Source organism: Colletes latitarsis, chromosome 11 (genome assembly GCF_051014445.1).
Source record: "Colletes latitarsis isolate SP2378_abdomen chromosome 11, iyColLati1, whole genome shotgun sequence".
Lineage (NCBI taxonomy): Eukaryota > Metazoa > Arthropoda > Insecta > Hymenoptera > Colletidae > Colletes > Colletes latitarsis.
Window position 1 is genome coordinate 22,228,265 of NC_135144.1, and position 17,924 is coordinate 22,246,188.

Here is a 17,924-nt window from a genome sequence, read left to right on the forward strand (position 1 = left end):
CCGCCATTTTGAATAAAACACGAGTCCCGTCCGTGGTGGTTTTAATTTCGAAACTTCGTTTTTCCCGTGTGTTTACTTTGGGCAAAAAAAGCCAGCGATACTAACTCACACGCGTATATCGTTATACGTATAATAGTTCAAGGTTTGGTGTACTGTAAACACTTCGAACTTTGAATTACACGTAAATGGGTTACCGGTCAAATAGTTAATCTTTGAAACTAGTTTTGTAAGTATTTTACAAATTTAGGTATTTTTATTTTTAAAAAATTAACGTTAACTCTTTGTGGTAGTTTCTGATTTATTGATTGGTTTTTCAAATCTAGTCGTCGTTTCAAGTTCAGCGTAAAAAATAAGTCAATGATCGTATTACGTCACTTATTTCGTCTTTGATAAACTTTGCACTGCGCAGAGATCGTAAGTTGCCGAGTATTCGTAAACTTTTCGTCGCAGGAGCGAAGAGATAGGGCCTCCGGTTTACATAATCCTCACCTTTAGATTGCTATTGATTTGATCCATTGGCAACTTTCGATTCGTGTGTAATAGATTTGTAATCTCTTCTAGTTTTGCGAGTTTAGATTCTATATCGAATGAAGAGATTGCAAAGATTGCAGATTAATCAAATGCGACAATTTCTGGACAACTTAAAACTTGAATGTTATCAAGACTGTCGACTAAAAGTTATCCCGGATTAGTGTAATCAAAGATTTCATTTCAACTTGGCGTAGGTCCAGGGAAGTATATAACGGTCATTAGACACATTGAACAAGGAAGTGTGCCAAGAAGCACCTTAGCAATTGAATTCACGGACTTTCATTTAAGTCACTAAGGCATTAGATGTTTCGTTTACATTGATAAATACGAGTAATGATATTCTGCTCATAGTTTTATTATTTTATTACAAAATATAGATTTATTAAACATTATAGGAACACTTCGTCTAAGGAATTGTGTCTGAATATTTCAGACTAATGGAAGACATTACTATATTTACATATTGTCAGGAAATTACGAATTACCCTTTTCAAGAGAAACTGTTCGCCTCCTACTTGTTTTTTGGGCAAAGCAGATAGAATAATTCCATATTCAATACGAGCAATCTTTTAACGAAACAAGGTGTTCAGACTATTGCATAGTCGGCATGGCCGTTGAGGATGCAATGTCAGTGGCGTCTCCGGACCTCCACAATTGTGTTATGGTTTTCGTTTGCGTGTGGAAATTTATGCCCTAGAAACAAATCATACATTTTACAATTCTAATAATACAGGAAAATTCATAGTTTCACTTACATATTTCCCATAGAAATGATTGTCGCCTAAGAACGACCCCTTATTTCCCGTAAAACTGAACATCGGTAACGGCACTGGAATTGGAACATTTATACCAATTTGACCGGCCTCGATTCTGTTTGAAAATGCCCTAGCTGTTGCACCGTTCGTCGTAAATACAGCAGTACCGTTTCCATAAAGATTTTTATTAATAATGGTAATAGCCTCGTCCATAGTGTCGGTGAATATACACAGGAGAACAGGTCCAAAAATTTCCTCGGTATAACACTGCATGGAAGGCTAAAACAAGATACGAATTAATGCTGTGCTTAGATTCGATCAAATAAGATTCATCATCTCGTAAGGCGAAATAATTACTATCGAGAAAATAAATTAATTCCAACAACGCTACCTGCACGTTCGCGAGCACGGTTGGCCCCACGAAGTTTCCTTTCTCGAATCCATCGACTACGAGTCCTCTGCCATCGAGAGCCAAGGTGGCACCCCCTTTCACCCCCGACTCGATAAGATCGCATATCCTCTGCTTCGACTGGGGCGATATAACTGGTCCAAGGTCCGTGCCAGGTATATGCCCAGCATTGACCTTCAACCTTTTCGCGGCCTCCACCAATTCTGGCACCCACTCCTTCGATCTGCCAACAAATATGGCGACCGACAGAGCCATGCACCTCTGTCCAGCCGCCCCGAAAGCGGCGCCCACGATCTGCGAGATGGTTTTGTTCTTATTCGCGTCTGGGAGCACCACGCAATGGTTCTTCGCTCCCATATTGCATTGCACGCGTTTCCCGTGCGCGCTGCTGTGTTTGTAGATGTACTTTCCCTGCAAAGGCGAAGATCGAACGTTTGTTTCCCTTTATACAAAAGAAGTTTCTAAAATTGGTTTTACATATTTCTGCGAAAACGAAACGCAATCGATATACGGATCGAATGTTGGTCTCGCTAGCACTCAACGAACCCCACTCTCGCTTTAGACGAAAGTGGGGAGAACTACGATGAGCTATAGTGCTACGAACGAAGGAACTGGAATAAACGCGATAGCTACGCACAGCTACTGGACCGTCAGCTCTGTTACAAACAGAACTAAAACTTTTAAATGAAATTTTATGGAATACGTAAGGATAAAAACCACCTAACGATTTTAATTGATTAAAAGTCTCCCTTGACTCTTTCGTTGAGGGTATCCGTCGAACGTTGCATATAAAATACGTTTCTCGATGCGATAAACACGAATGGAGGTTTACCGATAGAACGTACCGCTTGATCGGAACCGACGAAAGAGACCGCCTTGATGTCCGGATGCTCGCAGATAAAGGTGACGGCCGCGTGCTGGCCATGAATAACGTTCAGCAATCCTGGCGGTGCACCAGCCTCGGTGAAGAGCTCAGCGAGGATCATCGAAGCACCCGGTACACGCTCTGACGGTTTCAAGATAGTCGCGTTCCCGCATGCGACCGATACAGGAAACGACCAAAGAGGTATCATCGCTGGGAAATTGAATGGACAGATAGAGGCGGTCACGCCCAGAGGAACTTTATAAGAGACTATGTCCATATCTGTGGCGACGTTCGGTGTGCTTTCGCCCATTTGAAGAACGGGAATCGCGGTACATGCGTCGACCACCTCTGTAACAAACAAATACGGCGCGCAATATATCATTTTCCGATCCAATTATATATTCTTCTTAAACTTTCCTACGATATTTTTGCAACAACACTCACGGAGTCCTCGAAGAACGTCCCCCTCGGCGTCCGCCATTGTTTTGCCATTCTCTTTGACTAAATTCTCTGCGATTTTTTTCTGAAAGCACGAGATACTTATACGATTAAAAAAGGTAATGTCGATCATCGGATAACTTGTGAATTATCTATTTGCCAATGTACCGAGTGTTCGCGAATAAGTGCTTGGTACTTGAGCATCAGAGTCTGTCTGGTGAGTACGCTGGTGTCTTTCCATTGTTCGAAAGCTTTCTTCGCGCTTCGAACGGCGGTCTCCATTTCTTCTTTCGTGCACTTTGGTGTACGACATAACAGCTCGTTCGTTGCCGGATCGTGGACTTTCGTAAATTCTGTGGCTTTCGATTCTGAAACAAATCGAAACCTCTCTGTGATTAGAAAAGAAATGTTTTTATGGGAGCACAGATTATCCTCCTTGTCGCATGATCGGCTTCACAAAGTCCCGCTTAGAAAAATGTAGTTGATTTTTGTATACGTTTGTGTTTATGTCTAAAAATAATTAAAATATTTCGAGCAAAGAACCTCTACTCCACCTTACATAATTGGCCTTATTCATGTCGCTCTTAAATATTCTTCACAACGTCGATTCTCAACATTAAATTCAATCCTTTTCTGTTTTCAATGGGTACTCGAGCAACAATCGTGAGCTCCAGAAGTGGACTTTAATTATTCATAAAAGGCTGTATGAAAAATAGGTTGTAAAATACCTCTGAAATGCCTCTTTCATACAAATAATTTATCACTTGTAAAATGCTTCGCAATTTTTCCTTTGTGCTCCAAAGCTTTTTAAATTGTAAAATTTAGTAATTTCAATTCGTGTAAAATTCTCAATCTATCTGGCAGTAATAGAAGATAAATAATATTTTTCATCGAGATCGTTTTTGCGTCATGCAATGTTGATTTAATTAAAATAGTTAATCCTTTTTTCGAAATTTTTTCCCTTCGCCGTTCCACTTTATTTAATAACGAAATATTAATTAAAGTTCCCTTTCACCATTCCGCGGAGAAAAACTGTATTTTGATTATAAAATTTGCAATTACAAGGGTAAAACGTGTTCGTCGCGGATCGATTTATATTAAATTGATTTGAATAATCTCATAATACGACATGCATAAACACGAAACAAATTTGTAGAATAATATCTATTTGTATTTTCATATTAATGGACTTTGCTACTAATCTAACATATTTTTTTTAACAATTTTTAATGCAATAATATAATTACCTACGAATTGGCCATCAATGTACATCTTAACCGTCGGTACGCTACTGCTGTATGTCCTTCTGGCAAGTAGCGCCTAAAATATCATTCAATTAACATTACATAAACTTGAATTCCAAAAAAAAAAAGAAAGAAAAACAAAATTAATGAATTTATAAATTCTACGTTAATTTATTCACAATTATTTTAAGCTTTTAAATAAGTTTAGGGGCTTGCTACGATCTACTAAGTATTTTAATTTCGAGTTCATTTTTTCCAATGTCATCGATTATATCGAAATATCGTGTGTCGCTAAACGAAGACGTTGGTCTTTAAAATTATTCATGGTGTGTTAATTTTCCTCTGAAGCTCGTCCATTGTAATCAACGAAGTAATTCCCTCGTTAAATATGTAACACAGTGTTTATTTCGAGAAGCTCGAATCGCATCGAAATAAAGAATTCATCCGACTGCCCCGGTTTTCGGAGTGCCTAAGCCGAGATAAGGAGCCCCCCCCTCCCCCTCCCATCGAGATCAATGGTTTGTTCCACACGCGGTAAACGTCACTTTGACACGATACTCTGGTTGGCCGATCGATTAATCGCGAACCACGCGTTACGTAAAGTATGCAAGCCCCATTACGCGAGATTGATAATGGCATTCCCCTTTGCAAGCTCCGCCGAGCTCCCGTCAATTTCGTAGTAAAGCCATTTGGATCAAAAATGCCTAATCCCGCGTGAAAAACAAACATGGCCGTCGCGATGCTCGAACGAATTTAAAATAAGGTATAATTTCAATTTCCGGCGACTCTCGCGATCGATTTAATAAATGATAATAACAATAGTTCGATGACAGTGGTTTCCTGTTTTCGCGCATTATTCATCGAACGTTCGTAAATAATTATTATTAATATATGTAATGTTTTATTCGATAAGGCTGCAGTGCTCTAGAAACTTGCGTTTTTATTTTATTTTTTAAAGGGGGATTTTCTTGTATTTTCTTGTTAGGGTTAAATCACCCTGGTGCGGTCAAAAAATTGTGTAATTTTGGTAATTTATACATTCTTTTTTTTTCTTTTATTAACGACAGCTAAGCCTCTCTCAGGCTTATGTGTTCATAATTTATCGTAATATCAGAAGTGAAAACAGTTACTGTATATGTGGATTTTAATATGCAAAGTTTATCGTGAATTATAATAAACAAGATGCCTTGCATAATACAGAATCGTTTTACGTACTGTATAACATTGACGATAAGAGAATCTGCTGATAATGCGATCGTTAATACGTGAGCTTCGAAGTAACAAGTTTAAAGAAATAATATTATACATCCTCGTGTTGCACTATCTAATCAAAATTAAAATATAAATATTATGATATTTCTATTGCAAGTATACGGGGGATATTAGAATTTCGTGGGTAATTATATTAAGAGAAAATTATTTTATATATATCCTAAGATAAATGACACTATATTACACGTGTTGAAAATTAATTTATTTAAGTACAACAGTCTAGGTATACACACTTACGTAGAGCAAAAATAACGTATATTTTACATATATTGTTTAATCGTACATACTTTATTAATTGCATAAAATAGCTCTAATATTCGTACAATACTTTGCCGGCGTATGTCATTGCCAAGGTCCAACGTTAACTCGATTATAAATCATTAACGAACCGAGCCACTCGAATCAATGGAAGTCTAACCTCGCTCTAACAGCCGACAGTTTTGATACTGCGAAATTAAATTAAACTCGTACGATCCTAACGTATATGGTCGGGCAATTTATCAATCGTCGGAAAAGGCTGCATCTTCGATAACTTAGATAAACAAACGACACAAACGAGAGTTGCTACTGTGTCGTATCGATTCTTCGCGGTTAATCGAAAAGTTCACTCGTTCGCTTGAAAACAAACATCGAGATTCAACCAGGATACATACTCGGTGCGCTTCTCGGCTATCTGTTTTACGAACGAGACTGTAAAATTCGAAACGATAACGTTTGTTGCAAATCTTTAACATACCTCGAACTTGGCGATTCTCGCGGGGAACGCCATGATTTCAGAACACCTTCGTAGCTGTCTGCGGTGGAACTGATACCTTCGAAGAAAAAATGGCCTTGCCCACGTTAGAACGCGAGAGTCGATATTTTTAACACGGTTAATCGTCGGTGTTTACAACGTTTGGAACGGTCGATGTTTCTGGGAAAGTTTCACGTAAATTTGGCTCGATGCCGCCCGCACAGTGTCACCGGACAACAAGCCGGTGCCCAGAGGCAACTGTCCCTCCATTTATGTGGGTTAATACACAGCCATCTCGTACGTGAGCCGTGGCGCTTCGGTCAGCTTCGGGGATTCGAGAAAGAAGCCTTTCCTCCCTCTCGAAACAGCTGATCGTTCGATGGAACTTCAGGACGCATGAACAGACACGCCAACCTCGTAAAATATCAGTGCTTTTAGGGCGATATTTTCACCAAAGCAGTATTGCACGAATGATAATTGATAGGATCAGCGATGGGTTCTGAAAGCCATATTTAATGATTGTATATTTCAAAGTTACTTCCCAGCATCTGAATCTCGACAGAGAGGGACAAAGATGGCTGTACATTAATGTGCGTAACTGGTGGGGCATTCTACTCTAATCTGGTTATCGGTTCGATATTTGCTGCGTTGTGCATTTAGTATATCGATGAACTCTCATTGTTATTTAACATTATAATTTTAATTGCGAAATGATAGTAAGTTTGGTATTTTATTGACTGTTTGAATCACAGACGAGGTATACGAGTAGACCTTCCACCTTATGAACTATCGTGGCCCAATCTGACTGCCATACCGACCTGAAAATTCGGAGGTGATTTTAGCGTCCTCTTCTCATAGATGGCGGTCAGTTGAGAAACTATTCACTGAATTAGTATTTATGGGCAACAGCTGTAGTTTCAAACTACTATACACCTACAATAGTGAATATATTTCAATGAAACTTTTTTCCGACATAGAGCTCATGGGTACCTACAAAAAAGTATTGGACAACTTTTCTGTAGAGCGTAAAACAAAATTACTAAAAATCAAAAATGAATTTTTAAGGAAGATCGATAGGGGCTTAAATTTTTCGGGGGGAAAAGAAAAATTTCAAATCGTTCTAAAAAAAATATTTTCGGTTGCAAGAGTCGATTACAATCATTTTTGGTTAATAGACATACCCTCGAAATCCTACTCAGTTTTGAGAAAAAAATTCTTTACTGAAAATGTAATGTGTGGCCAGGAAATGTTTCTGTAATTTCACTTTCTGTCTCACTTCTTCTTGTGATCATTTGTGTTACCTGTTGGTATTATTGCGAGTGATACGAAAATATTAATGGGGCTGTAGGGCCCCAGAAAAATGGGCCCAAAAAATACATTGGATGTAAGGTCTACTCGTATACATCGTTTGTGCCTACAGCTCGTCTATGGCATCGGTCTGCCGTTTGCACTTTGCACGCGACAGCTATCTCAAGCTCAAAAAAAGTGAAAAGTGCAGTGGTGCGTTCAGTGCATATTCCAGAATCACTCAAGAGTTGACCATTCCTATTCTATTTTAAATTTCGTTCGTATCTATGCCTCATCTGTATCAGAAGGCCACGAATCCCTTTATTAATCAAATATTTCTCCATATTATTCAATGATTTTCACAAAGTATTTACGAATGTTGCTTTATCAGTGCATTTTAAGTGTAGAAATCTGCAAGAGATAATATGCAGAGGCGACATCTTTCAATCGTATAAAAAAGAAGATATATATTATTAATTTGGAAGGTTTGATGCATCCATGAAAGGTTGGGGTCCTCACGATCGGAAAATGGCACGCGGATAGTAAGAATTATCAAGGAATATAATTAAAAGTATTCACGGCGAACGATCGTATCGAATAACGATGGCGTCGGCTTACATTAAAGATGAGCAAGGTAATAACCTTTTTCGCTCCCTTCAAACACTTCAGTTACTTCATCGAATGAACTATTTATAACCTGTAAGATGTAAACAACTTATATTGCTGAAAAATGTAAGCCGTATTCTGATACTTATTTTCTTCTACATCATGACTAAACATTGACAGATCCTTTCGTACAAAATAAATATTCGATTTAATGTAACTCATTGTTAATCGATGTGAAAGAAATGTTTACATGTCTAAATGCATTTTGATGTATGAAATATGTTTTTCTTTTTATAAACATTTTCATAGGTGGAACGTTTATCCCTGCTAGTCAACGTCCAGATGGCACATGGCGTAAGCCACGTCGTGTAAAAGATGGTTATATACCACAAGAAGAAGTTCCACTGTACGTGATAATTTATCAAATACTTATGCTAATATTATCTCTCTTATATGTAATGTTCTTGTTGTTTCTTGTTTCAGATATGAAAGCAAAGGTAAACAAACAAAAAATAAACCCATATATCCAATAGGTGCAAGTCCAGAATTCATTACTGAGCACAAAGCTAAACACGAAGCGCTACTAGCAGCCAAGAGTAAAACTGTATCTGGTGTACAAGTTAAAACAGAAGTTAAAAAGAAAAAGAAAAAGAATAAAAATAAAACAACCGAACGTATAACAGAAGAGGTGGCTAAAATTAATATCTCAGAATCAGAACAAAAGAAAGAACCATTATTACACAATAACAAACTGCATATTAACGCAAAGTCAATACCAAATGATCAAACTCCAATTCTAAAATCAAATGCCACAAATCAATTTGATACTGCAACACTAGAACCACAAAAAAGATTAAAAAATCTGAGGAAAAAAATTCGAGAAATCGAAACATTGGAACAGAAAATAAAATCTGGATTGTTAAAAAATCCAGAAAAAGAAATACTTGATAAATTATCGAGGAAAGCAGAAATCTCGAAAGAGATAAAACGGTTAGAGGCAAGTCAATAGAAAAAGGGGGTTGAAGAAAGTATATTTGCACACTCTCATTGATCATCACTTTGTAGTTGTATCTAAACCAATGTGTGTTTCTTCAATTTTAAAACAAATTTTAATACAGTCTTACGCAATATCATACTTTCATCCTCTTTATACAGTAAACGAATGGCAATATAAAAATGTACATTTATATCGAGATTAAAATCGAATACTAATGAATATAGTAACTAGAATGTCACTGTGTGAAAGACCAATCAATCAGATTTTAATAAAAATAAATTGTTTTTGCATACTACACGTTGTTTATGTCATTGGAAATAAATACTGCATCGATAAAAACAAAATTTATATTCATTTATTAAATTCCCAATAACTATGATAAAATACTAAGGACTCATTCCACTTTCTCGCTATGCCAGATCACGCGTACGTGAGCTCGTAGAGCTTCGGAAAGTCGACAAAGGCAAATTGACACATGCTCTCTTTCTCGATTCTCCGAAGCTACCCGAAGTAATTTTGAACTGTCTCGTGGGAGACGAGAGAGTCGCCCAAGTTTGTCGTGGAATAGTTCGTCATTTTTAACGATAGATGGCGCTTATTTTTCGACCTCAAACCCTCTGGTGCTAAAACGCCCAAGTTTGTCGTGAAATAGTTCGTTATCTGCAACGCTAGATGGCACTTATTTACCGACCTCAAACCCTCTGGTGCTAAAACGCCCAAGTTTGTCGTCGAATAGTTCGTATCGTCCACGCTAGATGGACTTTTCGACAAGCTTGGGCTTTTTAGCACCAGGGGGCCTGAGGTCGGTAAATAAGCGCCATCTAGCGTTGCAGATAACAAACTATTTCACGACAAACTTGGGCGTTTTAGCACCAGAGGGTTTGAGGTCGAAAAATAAGCGCCATCTATCGTTGAAAATAACGAACTATTCCACGTCAAACTTGGGCGGCTCTCTGGACTCCCACGAGGCAGTCCGAAATTACTTCGGGTAACTTTGAGGAATCGAGAAAGAGAGCATGTGTCAGTTTGTCTTTGTCAACTTTCCATAACTCTACGAGCTCACGTACGCGTGATCTGGCATAGTGTGAGAGAGCATTTTCGGTGCCTTTCTGGCATCTCTGAGAGACTCTTGAAGGAGGGCAGTCAGTTTACCTTTGTCGACTTTCCGAAACAGTACAAGCTCACGTACATACGCGTGATCTGTCATCTCTGGTATAAACCAGAGATGCCAGACGAAGCGCCGAGTGCACCGTGGATACGTCTCATGGGAGTTAAGAGAGACAGGCTCACATTTGCCTTCTCGCTCTTGAACAACTGAAATCCGACCTCACGTCAACGGCATACGATTCGGAATCTCGACTGCCCAGGTATTTTTACTTGCCTTTCCTAGAGTTCATTACTGAACTCTACAAATTACTCCTGATTTCTATTTGCCTCAGATGATCCCTGATGACCAGTGCTGACAAAACACTGCTGACCACCCCTGATGCTTCTGACATCGTATAACAATTACTACATGCTACTGTTCGCCCGCTTTTTTTTTTTTTTTTTATCGTGGGGAAAATCTTCGTAAGACTCCCTCCCACCTCTTTGGGGAGAGGCGGGAGGGGTGTGTGGGATTCCCCGCGCCCATGGATTGACGGGCGCGGGACCTACCCACTAAAAACCCCACGGTGAACCTTCCGCACGATTTTGGAGGATACCGAGAATCGCTCGAAGCATACTTCCGGTATCCTCCCCGTGCCTGCACTGTGCGCCCATCCACGGGGGGACAAAAGGGTCCTCCCAGCAGTCACACTATTTCATGGCGGCAGGACGAGGCCACTCCGTCCCGCCGCCATCCGTCTCGGGGCCACGTTCAGTGGCGGCTGCGAGCCCCAACTCGCAACCGCCCGCGACCCCATTTCTATCCCTCGTCGGCTGGTGGCTCATGGCCGCATCATGCTACCGACGGTGAAAAAACATGACCGCTGATCTCAGCTTGCCACTGCATACCTCTGCTCGTCTCTGCTGACCGCTGCTGACCACCCCTAATGCTTCTGACAACATATAACGTTTACTACTTGCTACTATTCGCCCCTGGTGATCTCTGCTTGCCACTGCTGGCCTCTGCTGACCATCGCTTATATTTCTGACAACCTATAACGATTACTACTGACTTCTGCTAACCTCTGTTGGTCTTTGCTGATCTCTGACAGCGTGTGCTTGTCTCTGATGAACTTTCCTGGCCTCTGCCGAACGCTACTGACCACTGCAGGTATTTCTGATAATATATAACGATTAATACTTACTACTGCATGCTCCTACAAGTCTCTGCTTGCCTTTGCAGGTTTCTGCTTGCCTGTGCACGCCTTTGCTGGCCTCTGCTGAACACTGCTGACCACCCCTGATGCTTCTGACATCGTATAACAATTACTACATGCTACTGTTCGCCCCTGCTGATCTCTGCTGGCCTCTACTGACCGCCGCTTATATTTCTGACGACGTATAACGATTACTACTGACTTCTGCCTGCCTCCGCTGGACTCTGCTGACCGCTACTGACCACTCCTGTTACTTCTGACAACGTATAACGATTACTACTGACTTCTGCCTGCCTCCGCTGGCCTCTGCTGGCCTCTGCTGACCACTCCTGTTACTTCTGACAACGTATAACGATTACGACTGGCTACTGTCAACCTCTCCCAGTCTCTGCTGACCTCTGCTGACCACCCCTGATGCTTCTGGCAACGTATAACGATTACAACTTGCTACTGCTTGCCCCTGCTAGTCTCTGCATGCCTCTGCATCCCTCTGCTGACTTCTGCTGGCCCCTGCTGACCACGCTGACCTTTGTTAACAACTTCTAACATGATGTACATGTATTAAAACTTTGTATAATGTAAATCTATGACAATAAATGATATAATTTCAAAGAATTCTATGTGTTCTCATCACTTTTACCTTTCTTTTCCTCTCCCCATTATTCCCTTAGTTATAAGAAACCGTTTCTCTACTTAAAACTGGAATTCCAAAGTGCCCAGAGCGTTTTTTGAAATGCCGGTGACCTTGACCCACTTTCGAAACTGGGTCAAGGCCAAATCCTGATTCCCAAAGCGCCCGGAATTTTTCTAAGATTCGATGGCCTTGACCTACTTTCGAAATTGGGTCAAGGCCATCCGGATTTCCAAGTCGGCCAAAAGATTTCTAAAATTTCGAATGGCCTTGACCTACTTTCGAAATTGGGTCAAGGCCATCCAGATTTCCAAGTCGGCCAAAAGATTTCTAAAATTTCGAATGGCCTTGACCTACTTTCGAAATTGGGTCAAGGCCATCCAGATTTCCAAGTCGGCCAAAAGATTTCTAAAATTTCGAATGGCCTTGACCCAATTTCGAAAGTGGGTCAAGGCCATCCGGATTTCCAAAGCGCCCGGAATTTTTCTAAGATTCGAATGGCCTTGACCCACTTTCGAAATTGGGTCAAGGCCATCCGGATTTCCAAAGTTCCCAGAACATTTCTAAAATGCTGGTGAACTTGCGAAGAAGGTGGTACGCATCTTATAGGTAAGAGAATGGTTTGGAGAGGAAAAGGACGGTAAAAAATGATGAGAACACATTGAATACTTTGAAATTATATCATTTATTGCCATAGATTTACATTATACTAAACTTTAATACATATAAACATATTATATTATATTACATCATGTCACAAGTTGTCAGCAATGGTCAGCAGTGGTCAGCGATGGTCAGCTGACGTCGAGAGATGTTGGCAGAGGCCAGCTTAGGTCGGGAGATGCTGGTAGAGGTCAGCAGAGGGTGGCAGTAGCCAGTAGTAATCGTTGTACGTTGCCAGAAATATAAGCGGTGGTCAGCAGTGGTCAGCAGCGGTCAGCAGAAGCCAACGGAGGCCAGCAGAGACATGCGGAGGCAAGTAGAGTCCAGCAGGGGCAAGCAGTAACAAGTAGTAATCGTTATACGTTGTCGGAAGCATCAGGGGTGGTCAGCTGTGGTCAGCAGCGGTCAGCAGAAGCCAACGGAGGCCAGCAGAGACATGCAGAGGCAAGTAGAGTCCAGCAGGGGCAAGCAGTAACAAGTAGTAATCATTATACGTTGTCGGAAGCATCAGGGGTGGTCAGCTGTGGCCAGCAGAGGTCAGGAGAGGGATGCAGAGGCATGTAGAGACTAGCAGGGGCAAGCAGTAGCAAGTTGTAATCGTTATACGTTGCCAGAAGCATCAGGAGTGGTCAGTAGCGGACTGCAGAGTCCAGCAGAGGCTGGAAGAGGCTAACAGTAGCATGTAGTAATTGTTATACGATGTCAGAAGCATCAGGGGTGGTCAGCAGTGTTCAGTAGAGGCCAGCAAAGGCATGCACAGGCAAGCAGAAACCTACAAAGGCAAGCGGAGACTTGTAGGGGCATGCAGTAGTAAGTATTAATCATTATACATTATCAGAAATACCTGCAGTGGTCAGTAGCGTTCGGCAGAGGCCAGCGGAGGCTGGCAGACGTCAGTAGTAATCGTTATACGTTGTCAGAAATTCCAGGAGTGGTCAGCAGCGGTCAGCAGAGGCCAATGGAGACCTGTTGACGGGAGGTCGGATATTAGTTGTTCAAGTGCGAGAAGGGAAGTGTGAGCCTTTCTCTCTCGACTCCCACGAGACGGTCCGAAATTACTTCGGGCAACTTCGGAGAATCGAGAAAGAGGGCATGCGTCATTTTGCCTTTGTCGGGTTTCCGAAACTCCACGAGCTCACGTACGCGTGATCTGATATAGTGTGAGAGAGCACCTTCGGTGCCTTTCTGGCATCTCTGACTCGGTGCTCAATCTGGCATCTCTGAGTGGATCGACTGCATAAATTGTGCTATAACTTCATTCTTATTGACTATAAAATCGTGGTAGATATTTCGAGTTTATAACTACGTACAGTTAATTGTATATCGTGTAACAAACGTGGAAAATTTAAATAAAATTCTAGCGAATACCCTGGCAGGTTTTTCCTTCATTAAATCCGTATATATGATATGCGATCATTTGTATTAGATTACTGTTTGTAATCAAAATGAAATTGGGTAGAATTGAATCAACGAAACGATCGCGGAACAGATTAAAGGAAACATTCGTCGGTGATCGTCGGTGAATAAATAATTAATGACATCAAATTAATTAAAGTTCAATGCCTCTCGGCAGTAAACCCGAATGTGTGAAGTGTGGGACTCAAGAGACCCCACTTTGGCACTCAACTGAAGCCGGTAACCTTTGTAACGCTTGTCTCGAAGAAGAAAGAAGTTCCGAAACGAATCCGAACGTTAGAAACGAAGATGAGGATAAAGCAGGATCACTGAAGCCTACCAGAAGAAGTACAAGAATAACGAGATACTGCAATTCAAAGTCTGCTATTCCACATAAAGTAGTACCTAAAGGGAAAGGACGAAGAAATTTATTTAAAAAAACTGTACGTTTATCAAGATTTATCAGTTATTGAAAAACACAATCTATGTTGTTTCTTTTATTTTTAGCCGGTTAAAGCACCGACAGCTACAGCAACTCCAGTTACAAGTAATTTTGTATTTTACAAAGGTACTTATTTTCAAGTGGGTGATATAGTTTCTATGCAAGATATTGATGGAGGAACTTATTATGCTCAAATTCGAGGTTTACTCACAGATCAATACTGTGAAAAAAGTGCTGCTGTTACTTGGCTCTTACCCACTACATCAAGGTAATACATTAAAATGTATATTAATTAGTTTATTAATCTTGAAAAAACAAAAAATAATAGAATTGTATACATATATATGTTTTTATTTTCAGTCCACCACCAGATAAAGGATTTAGTCCTGAAACATATATTATAGGTCTAGAAGAAGATCTTCCACGCAAATTGGAATGTATGGAATTTGTAATGCATGCACCATCAGATTACTACAAATTAAAGAATACACCATATCCACCACCACTGACAGAAAGAGGTACTGGATATATATGGACTACACTCAGAAATGAAATTACTACATCTAAAAAATAATTTTTTATTTTGCAATTTTGTTATTTCATAGCTATCAACAATTCTGTTCAATTTCTTATGAATATAAAAAATAAATAATCCTATTTAAAAAAATGTTACAAAAGTAATTAACATATGTTTAGAATTCTTTAATGATCTTTAACAAATAAAAATTGACATGCAGTATTATAATATTTATTTGGTACTTGTTCGATACAATATAACAATGTCTAACATCTTTAATGATAACCGAATGAAGATGTTCATAAATGAGATAATGCTAACCTATACTGCTTTGAATTAAGTAATAAAAATTAAATTTTATGGAATTACATTATAATGAAAATATATATTTTTTTTTAATATTATATAAGAATGATGGAAATTTTATTAAGTATAGTAGCAGTATGTTTATAAATCTATCTCTTTTTGAGTGAATATAGTGTTTCAATTACTTCAAATCCTTGTTTCCAAAGTCAAACATAAATACTCTTCTAAATTTCATAATAAAACTCCTCTTCGGTATAAATAACCTTTAAGAGCATTAAAACCCAAAACGATCTTCATTCTTTAATTCTGGTACTGCCGAGATAGGATCATACGAAGAGTTTGCAGACAGTATTGGTGCATTTTCATTTGCTTGGAAGGAGGGGAAAAATACCCTTGTTGTGGTATTACTTGCACTTGAAATTGTAGAGGAAACCAGTCAGCTTGGGGCCAACGAAGTAACGGCTGGTCAGAATTTGAGATCTTTTATAGCTTGTGGCAAGTCAGGTAACTTCATATCCTTTATCTGTTGCGGTATATTCATATTCTTGACAGCAGAAACAGCACGCGCTGGTGCTGCTGTGATTCCTGCCTGCACATACCATATGGATGGAAAAAATGGAAAACGGAAAAATTTTAAGGATCTTTTAACTAAAATTATTTAGTAAAAGTAAAGACAAATGAGTAGCTACGCAATACATATTTTATTCTTAGAGCATAGCGACGTATACATTTGCATTAAGGCACTGTTATCCGAGCAGACATTTACAAACGAGAGCACCGTCATGCGTGTTATGAGTATTTATTTTGTAAAGCTACGAAAAATTTGTTTCGAAATTCTTGGTGAAATAGAAAAAAAAAAGAAGGGATCAAATAAACTATACAAAGGAATGAAAGTGTACAAAAAATGGTCTGATTTCTTTACTGCCGATTTACTTAGGGAAGGGGCCCCAGAAGGACAAACGGACGAGGTGAGCAAGATCGTCCTGATTTGTAAGTTCCCTAAAATTCATGTTAGGTCAATCAGTCCTACCACCATATGAAACTGCTCTACAAAACATTCCAATGCATGCATAGCTAACGCATAAATTGCTATAGGCTGTTAACTTCTTCAAGCCCAGATAGCTACTCTTGATGAAGTTTAATGTCACTTTACTTATGACTTTTTATTTTACAAAAATAATTTTTATTAGATTAAAGTCACATTGGGCCCAAACAGTTTAGGGATGTTTACACAGCTTAGTCATTGCAACTATGACTAATCAAGTTAAACTTTATCACAGTGCATTGCTATTTTATGTATAAAATTTGTTATCTTTGATACTCATAAACTATACAACAAAAGCTTAAAACGTACAAACATGTATTTATCTGTTAAATATTAACAATAAAAATCTACTTACCTCTTGCTTTTCCAATTTATTTTGATCTTCAATTCTTGTAAGTATTTCTGTCATATTAGTCTCTAAAACCATTCCACCCATTACTAATTCATTGAGTATATAGTGAACTTTATCTACATGGAAGATAAGATCCAATTCGCAAACATTTTCAAAACATTTATCCAATGTTTCGACAAAAACTTGTATTAAGTCTAAAATTCCCAACTCTGATTCTGAACTATCAACACAGAATACAAAGTATAGTGTTGCATAATGTCGATAAATCAACTTGTAATCTGATCCACCGATTAAACTTCCACCTTCCAAAAAATTACAAACATTATCATCTCTTTTTGAAACTAGTTGAAATGTTTCTTTTATTATCTGTTGTTGCATATCCTCGTTCTAAAAGAAAAAGTAAGACACTTTCTATTTAATCTAGCAATGGCTAACAGAAACAATAAAGTTTAACTACTTTGTTATACTTACAAAGTATTGATAAAACTTCGAAAGTCGGGGTTTTCCATGATTATTAAACACTAAAATTGCCTTAATCATGACTAATAATCAGTTAACGAGATGAACGGTGATTTCGTTTTTTCTGTATCGAAAATATATGTTCATTTGTACATATACAAGCCGGTTAAAATTTCGAATCTCGATGTTCACAATATGACAAAAATATAACTAACTTTTTCTGACCATTACGGCATCGAAGAAATTCGTATTCATTACCGGTTTAATTGGCATAAAAATAACGATACGAATTAAACCAATAAATGGTTCACCTTACAACTATTAACATACTCAAACCTCATTATAAACTTTATGTATTTCCTACTTCCTTTTAATTTTCGTAAAATATTTTTACAAACGGTATTGTACAACTGTCAATTAAAAAACTTTACTGTTTTATAATTATAAACTATAGTGATTAAATGCCAATTTTTCAATGTTGATGCACAACTCAAGAGACAACTGACGTTGCCACTGATCCAACTGAACGTGCTACGTAGCCCTCTGGTGGTATCGGAACTATCAGGTGGTACCAGTGTACGACGTCACACCGGTACCCAGGGGAAACTGCCCCACCACTTGCACCTTGATAACAGCCACGTGTACGTGAGCTCCCACGCTTCGTACAACTTCGG

At 39.0% G+C, this 17,924-nt stretch overlaps 4 protein-coding genes across 6 annotated transcripts; 2 read left to right on the top strand and 2 right to left on the bottom strand.

The window, feature by feature from the left end:
• Positions 1-868: 868 nt before the first annotated feature.
• LOC143347796 (putative methylmalonate-semialdehyde/malonate-semialdehyde dehydrogenase [acylating], mitochondrial) lies at positions 869-6,617 on the bottom strand. Of its 2 annotated transcripts, XM_076777323.1 has the most exons (8): positions 6,251-6,617; positions 4,246-4,318; positions 3,167-3,366; positions 3,005-3,083; positions 2,541-2,908; positions 1,678-2,106; positions 1,287-1,565; positions 869-1,224 (listed from the first exon to the last, which is right to left on the bottom strand). In XM_076777323.1, exons 1-8 carry the CDS (start codon positions 6,281-6,283, stop codon positions 1,123-1,125), a joined length of 1,563 nt encoding a protein of 520 aa, XP_076633438.1. In that variant the 5' UTR covers positions 6,284-6,617; the 3' UTR covers positions 869-1,122. The 2 variants fall into 2 exon arrangements, with proteins under 2 accessions (XP_076633438.1, XP_076633439.1); XM_076777324.1 differs by lacking the exon at positions 4,246-4,318 and having other exon boundaries at positions 6,251-6,615.
• A 967-nt stretch (positions 6,618-7,584) lies between these two features.
• Pym (partner of Y14 and mago) lies at positions 7,585-9,481 on the top strand. Its single transcript, XM_076777325.1, has 3 exons — positions 7,585-8,168; positions 8,450-8,546; positions 8,624-9,481. Exons 1-3 carry the CDS (start codon positions 8,138-8,140, stop codon positions 9,147-9,149), a joined length of 654 nt encoding a protein of 217 aa, XP_076633440.1. The 5' UTR covers positions 7,585-8,137; the 3' UTR covers positions 9,150-9,481.
• Positions 9,482-13,927: 4,446 nt separating this feature from the next.
• LOC143347953 (GATA zinc finger domain-containing protein 1) lies at positions 13,928-15,238 on the top strand. Its single transcript, XM_076777637.1, has 3 exons — positions 13,928-14,572; positions 14,637-14,839; positions 14,932-15,238. Exons 1-3 carry the CDS (start codon positions 14,294-14,296, stop codon positions 15,143-15,145), a joined length of 696 nt encoding a protein of 231 aa, XP_076633752.1. The 5' UTR covers positions 13,928-14,293; the 3' UTR covers positions 15,146-15,238.
• Positions 15,239-15,297: 59 nt separating this feature from the next.
• On the bottom strand, positions 15,298-17,901 carry Or (AP-3 complex subunit sigma-2 or). Of its 2 annotated transcripts, XM_076777638.1 has the most exons (4): positions 17,466-17,901; positions 17,263-17,374; positions 16,795-17,178; positions 15,298-15,983 (listed from the first exon to the last, which is right to left on the bottom strand). In XM_076777638.1, exons 2-4 carry the CDS (start codon positions 17,329-17,331, stop codon positions 15,861-15,863), a joined length of 576 nt encoding a protein of 191 aa, XP_076633753.1. In that variant the 5' UTR covers positions 17,332-17,374; positions 17,466-17,901; the 3' UTR covers positions 15,298-15,860. The 2 variants fall into 2 exon arrangements, with proteins under 2 accessions (XP_076633753.1, XP_076633754.1); XM_076777639.1 differs by lacking the exon at positions 15,298-15,983 and adding an exon at positions 15,990-16,393 and having other exon boundaries at positions 17,263-17,901.
• Positions 17,902-17,924: the final 23 nt, after the last annotated feature.

What these genes read in the sequence shown, in the direction of transcription:
- LOC143347796 (XM_076777323.1), bottom strand. Translation starts at nt 6,283, where the DNA reads ATGGCGTTCCCCGCGAGAATCGCCAAGTTCGAG. An exon ending in CATTGATGGCCAATTCGTAG is followed by an intron (nt 3,367 to 4,245) that starts GTAATTATATTA and finishes GATTTGTTTCAG; the next exon opens with AATCGAAAGCCACAGAATTT. An exon ending in CACTTATTCGCGAACACTCG is followed by an intron (nt 3,084 to 3,166) that starts GTACATTGGCAA and finishes TCGTGCTTTCAG; the next exon opens with AAAAAAATCGCAGAGAATTT.
- Or (XM_076777638.1), bottom strand. Translation starts at nt 17,331, where the DNA reads ATGATTAAGGCAATTTTAGTGTTTAATAATCATGGAAAACCCCGACTT. An exon ending in CGAAGTTTTATCAATACTTT is followed by an intron (nt 17,179 to 17,262) that starts GTAAGTATAACA and finishes TTTTTCTTTTAG; the next exon opens with AACGAGGATATGCAACAACA. An exon ending in ATAAATTGGAAAAGCAAGAG is followed by an intron (nt 15,984 to 16,794) that starts GTAAGTAGATTT and finishes TGGTATGTGCAG; the next exon opens with GCAGGAATCACAGCAGCACC.
- Pym (XM_076777325.1), top strand. Translation starts at nt 8,138, where the DNA reads ATGGCGTCGGCTTACATTAAAGATGAGCAAG. An exon ending in TTACATTAAAGATGAGCAAG is followed by an intron (nt 8,169 to 8,449) that starts GTAATAACCTTT and finishes ACATTTTCATAG; the next exon opens with GTGGAACGTTTATCCCTGCT. An exon ending in CCACAAGAAGAAGTTCCACT is followed by an intron (nt 8,547 to 8,623) that starts GTACGTGATAAT and finishes TTCTTGTTTCAG; the next exon opens with ATATGAAAGCAAAGGTAAAC.
- LOC143347953 (XM_076777637.1), top strand. Translation starts at nt 14,294, where the DNA reads ATGCCTCTCGGCAGTAAACCCGAATGTGTGAAGTGTGGGACTCAAGAG. An exon ending in GAAATTTATTTAAAAAAACT is followed by an intron (nt 14,573 to 14,636) that starts GTACGTTTATCA and finishes TTTTATTTTTAG; the next exon opens with CCGGTTAAAGCACCGACAGC. An exon ending in CTCTTACCCACTACATCAAG is followed by an intron (nt 14,840 to 14,931) that starts GTAATACATTAA and finishes TTTTATTTTCAG; the next exon opens with TCCACCACCAGATAAAGGAT.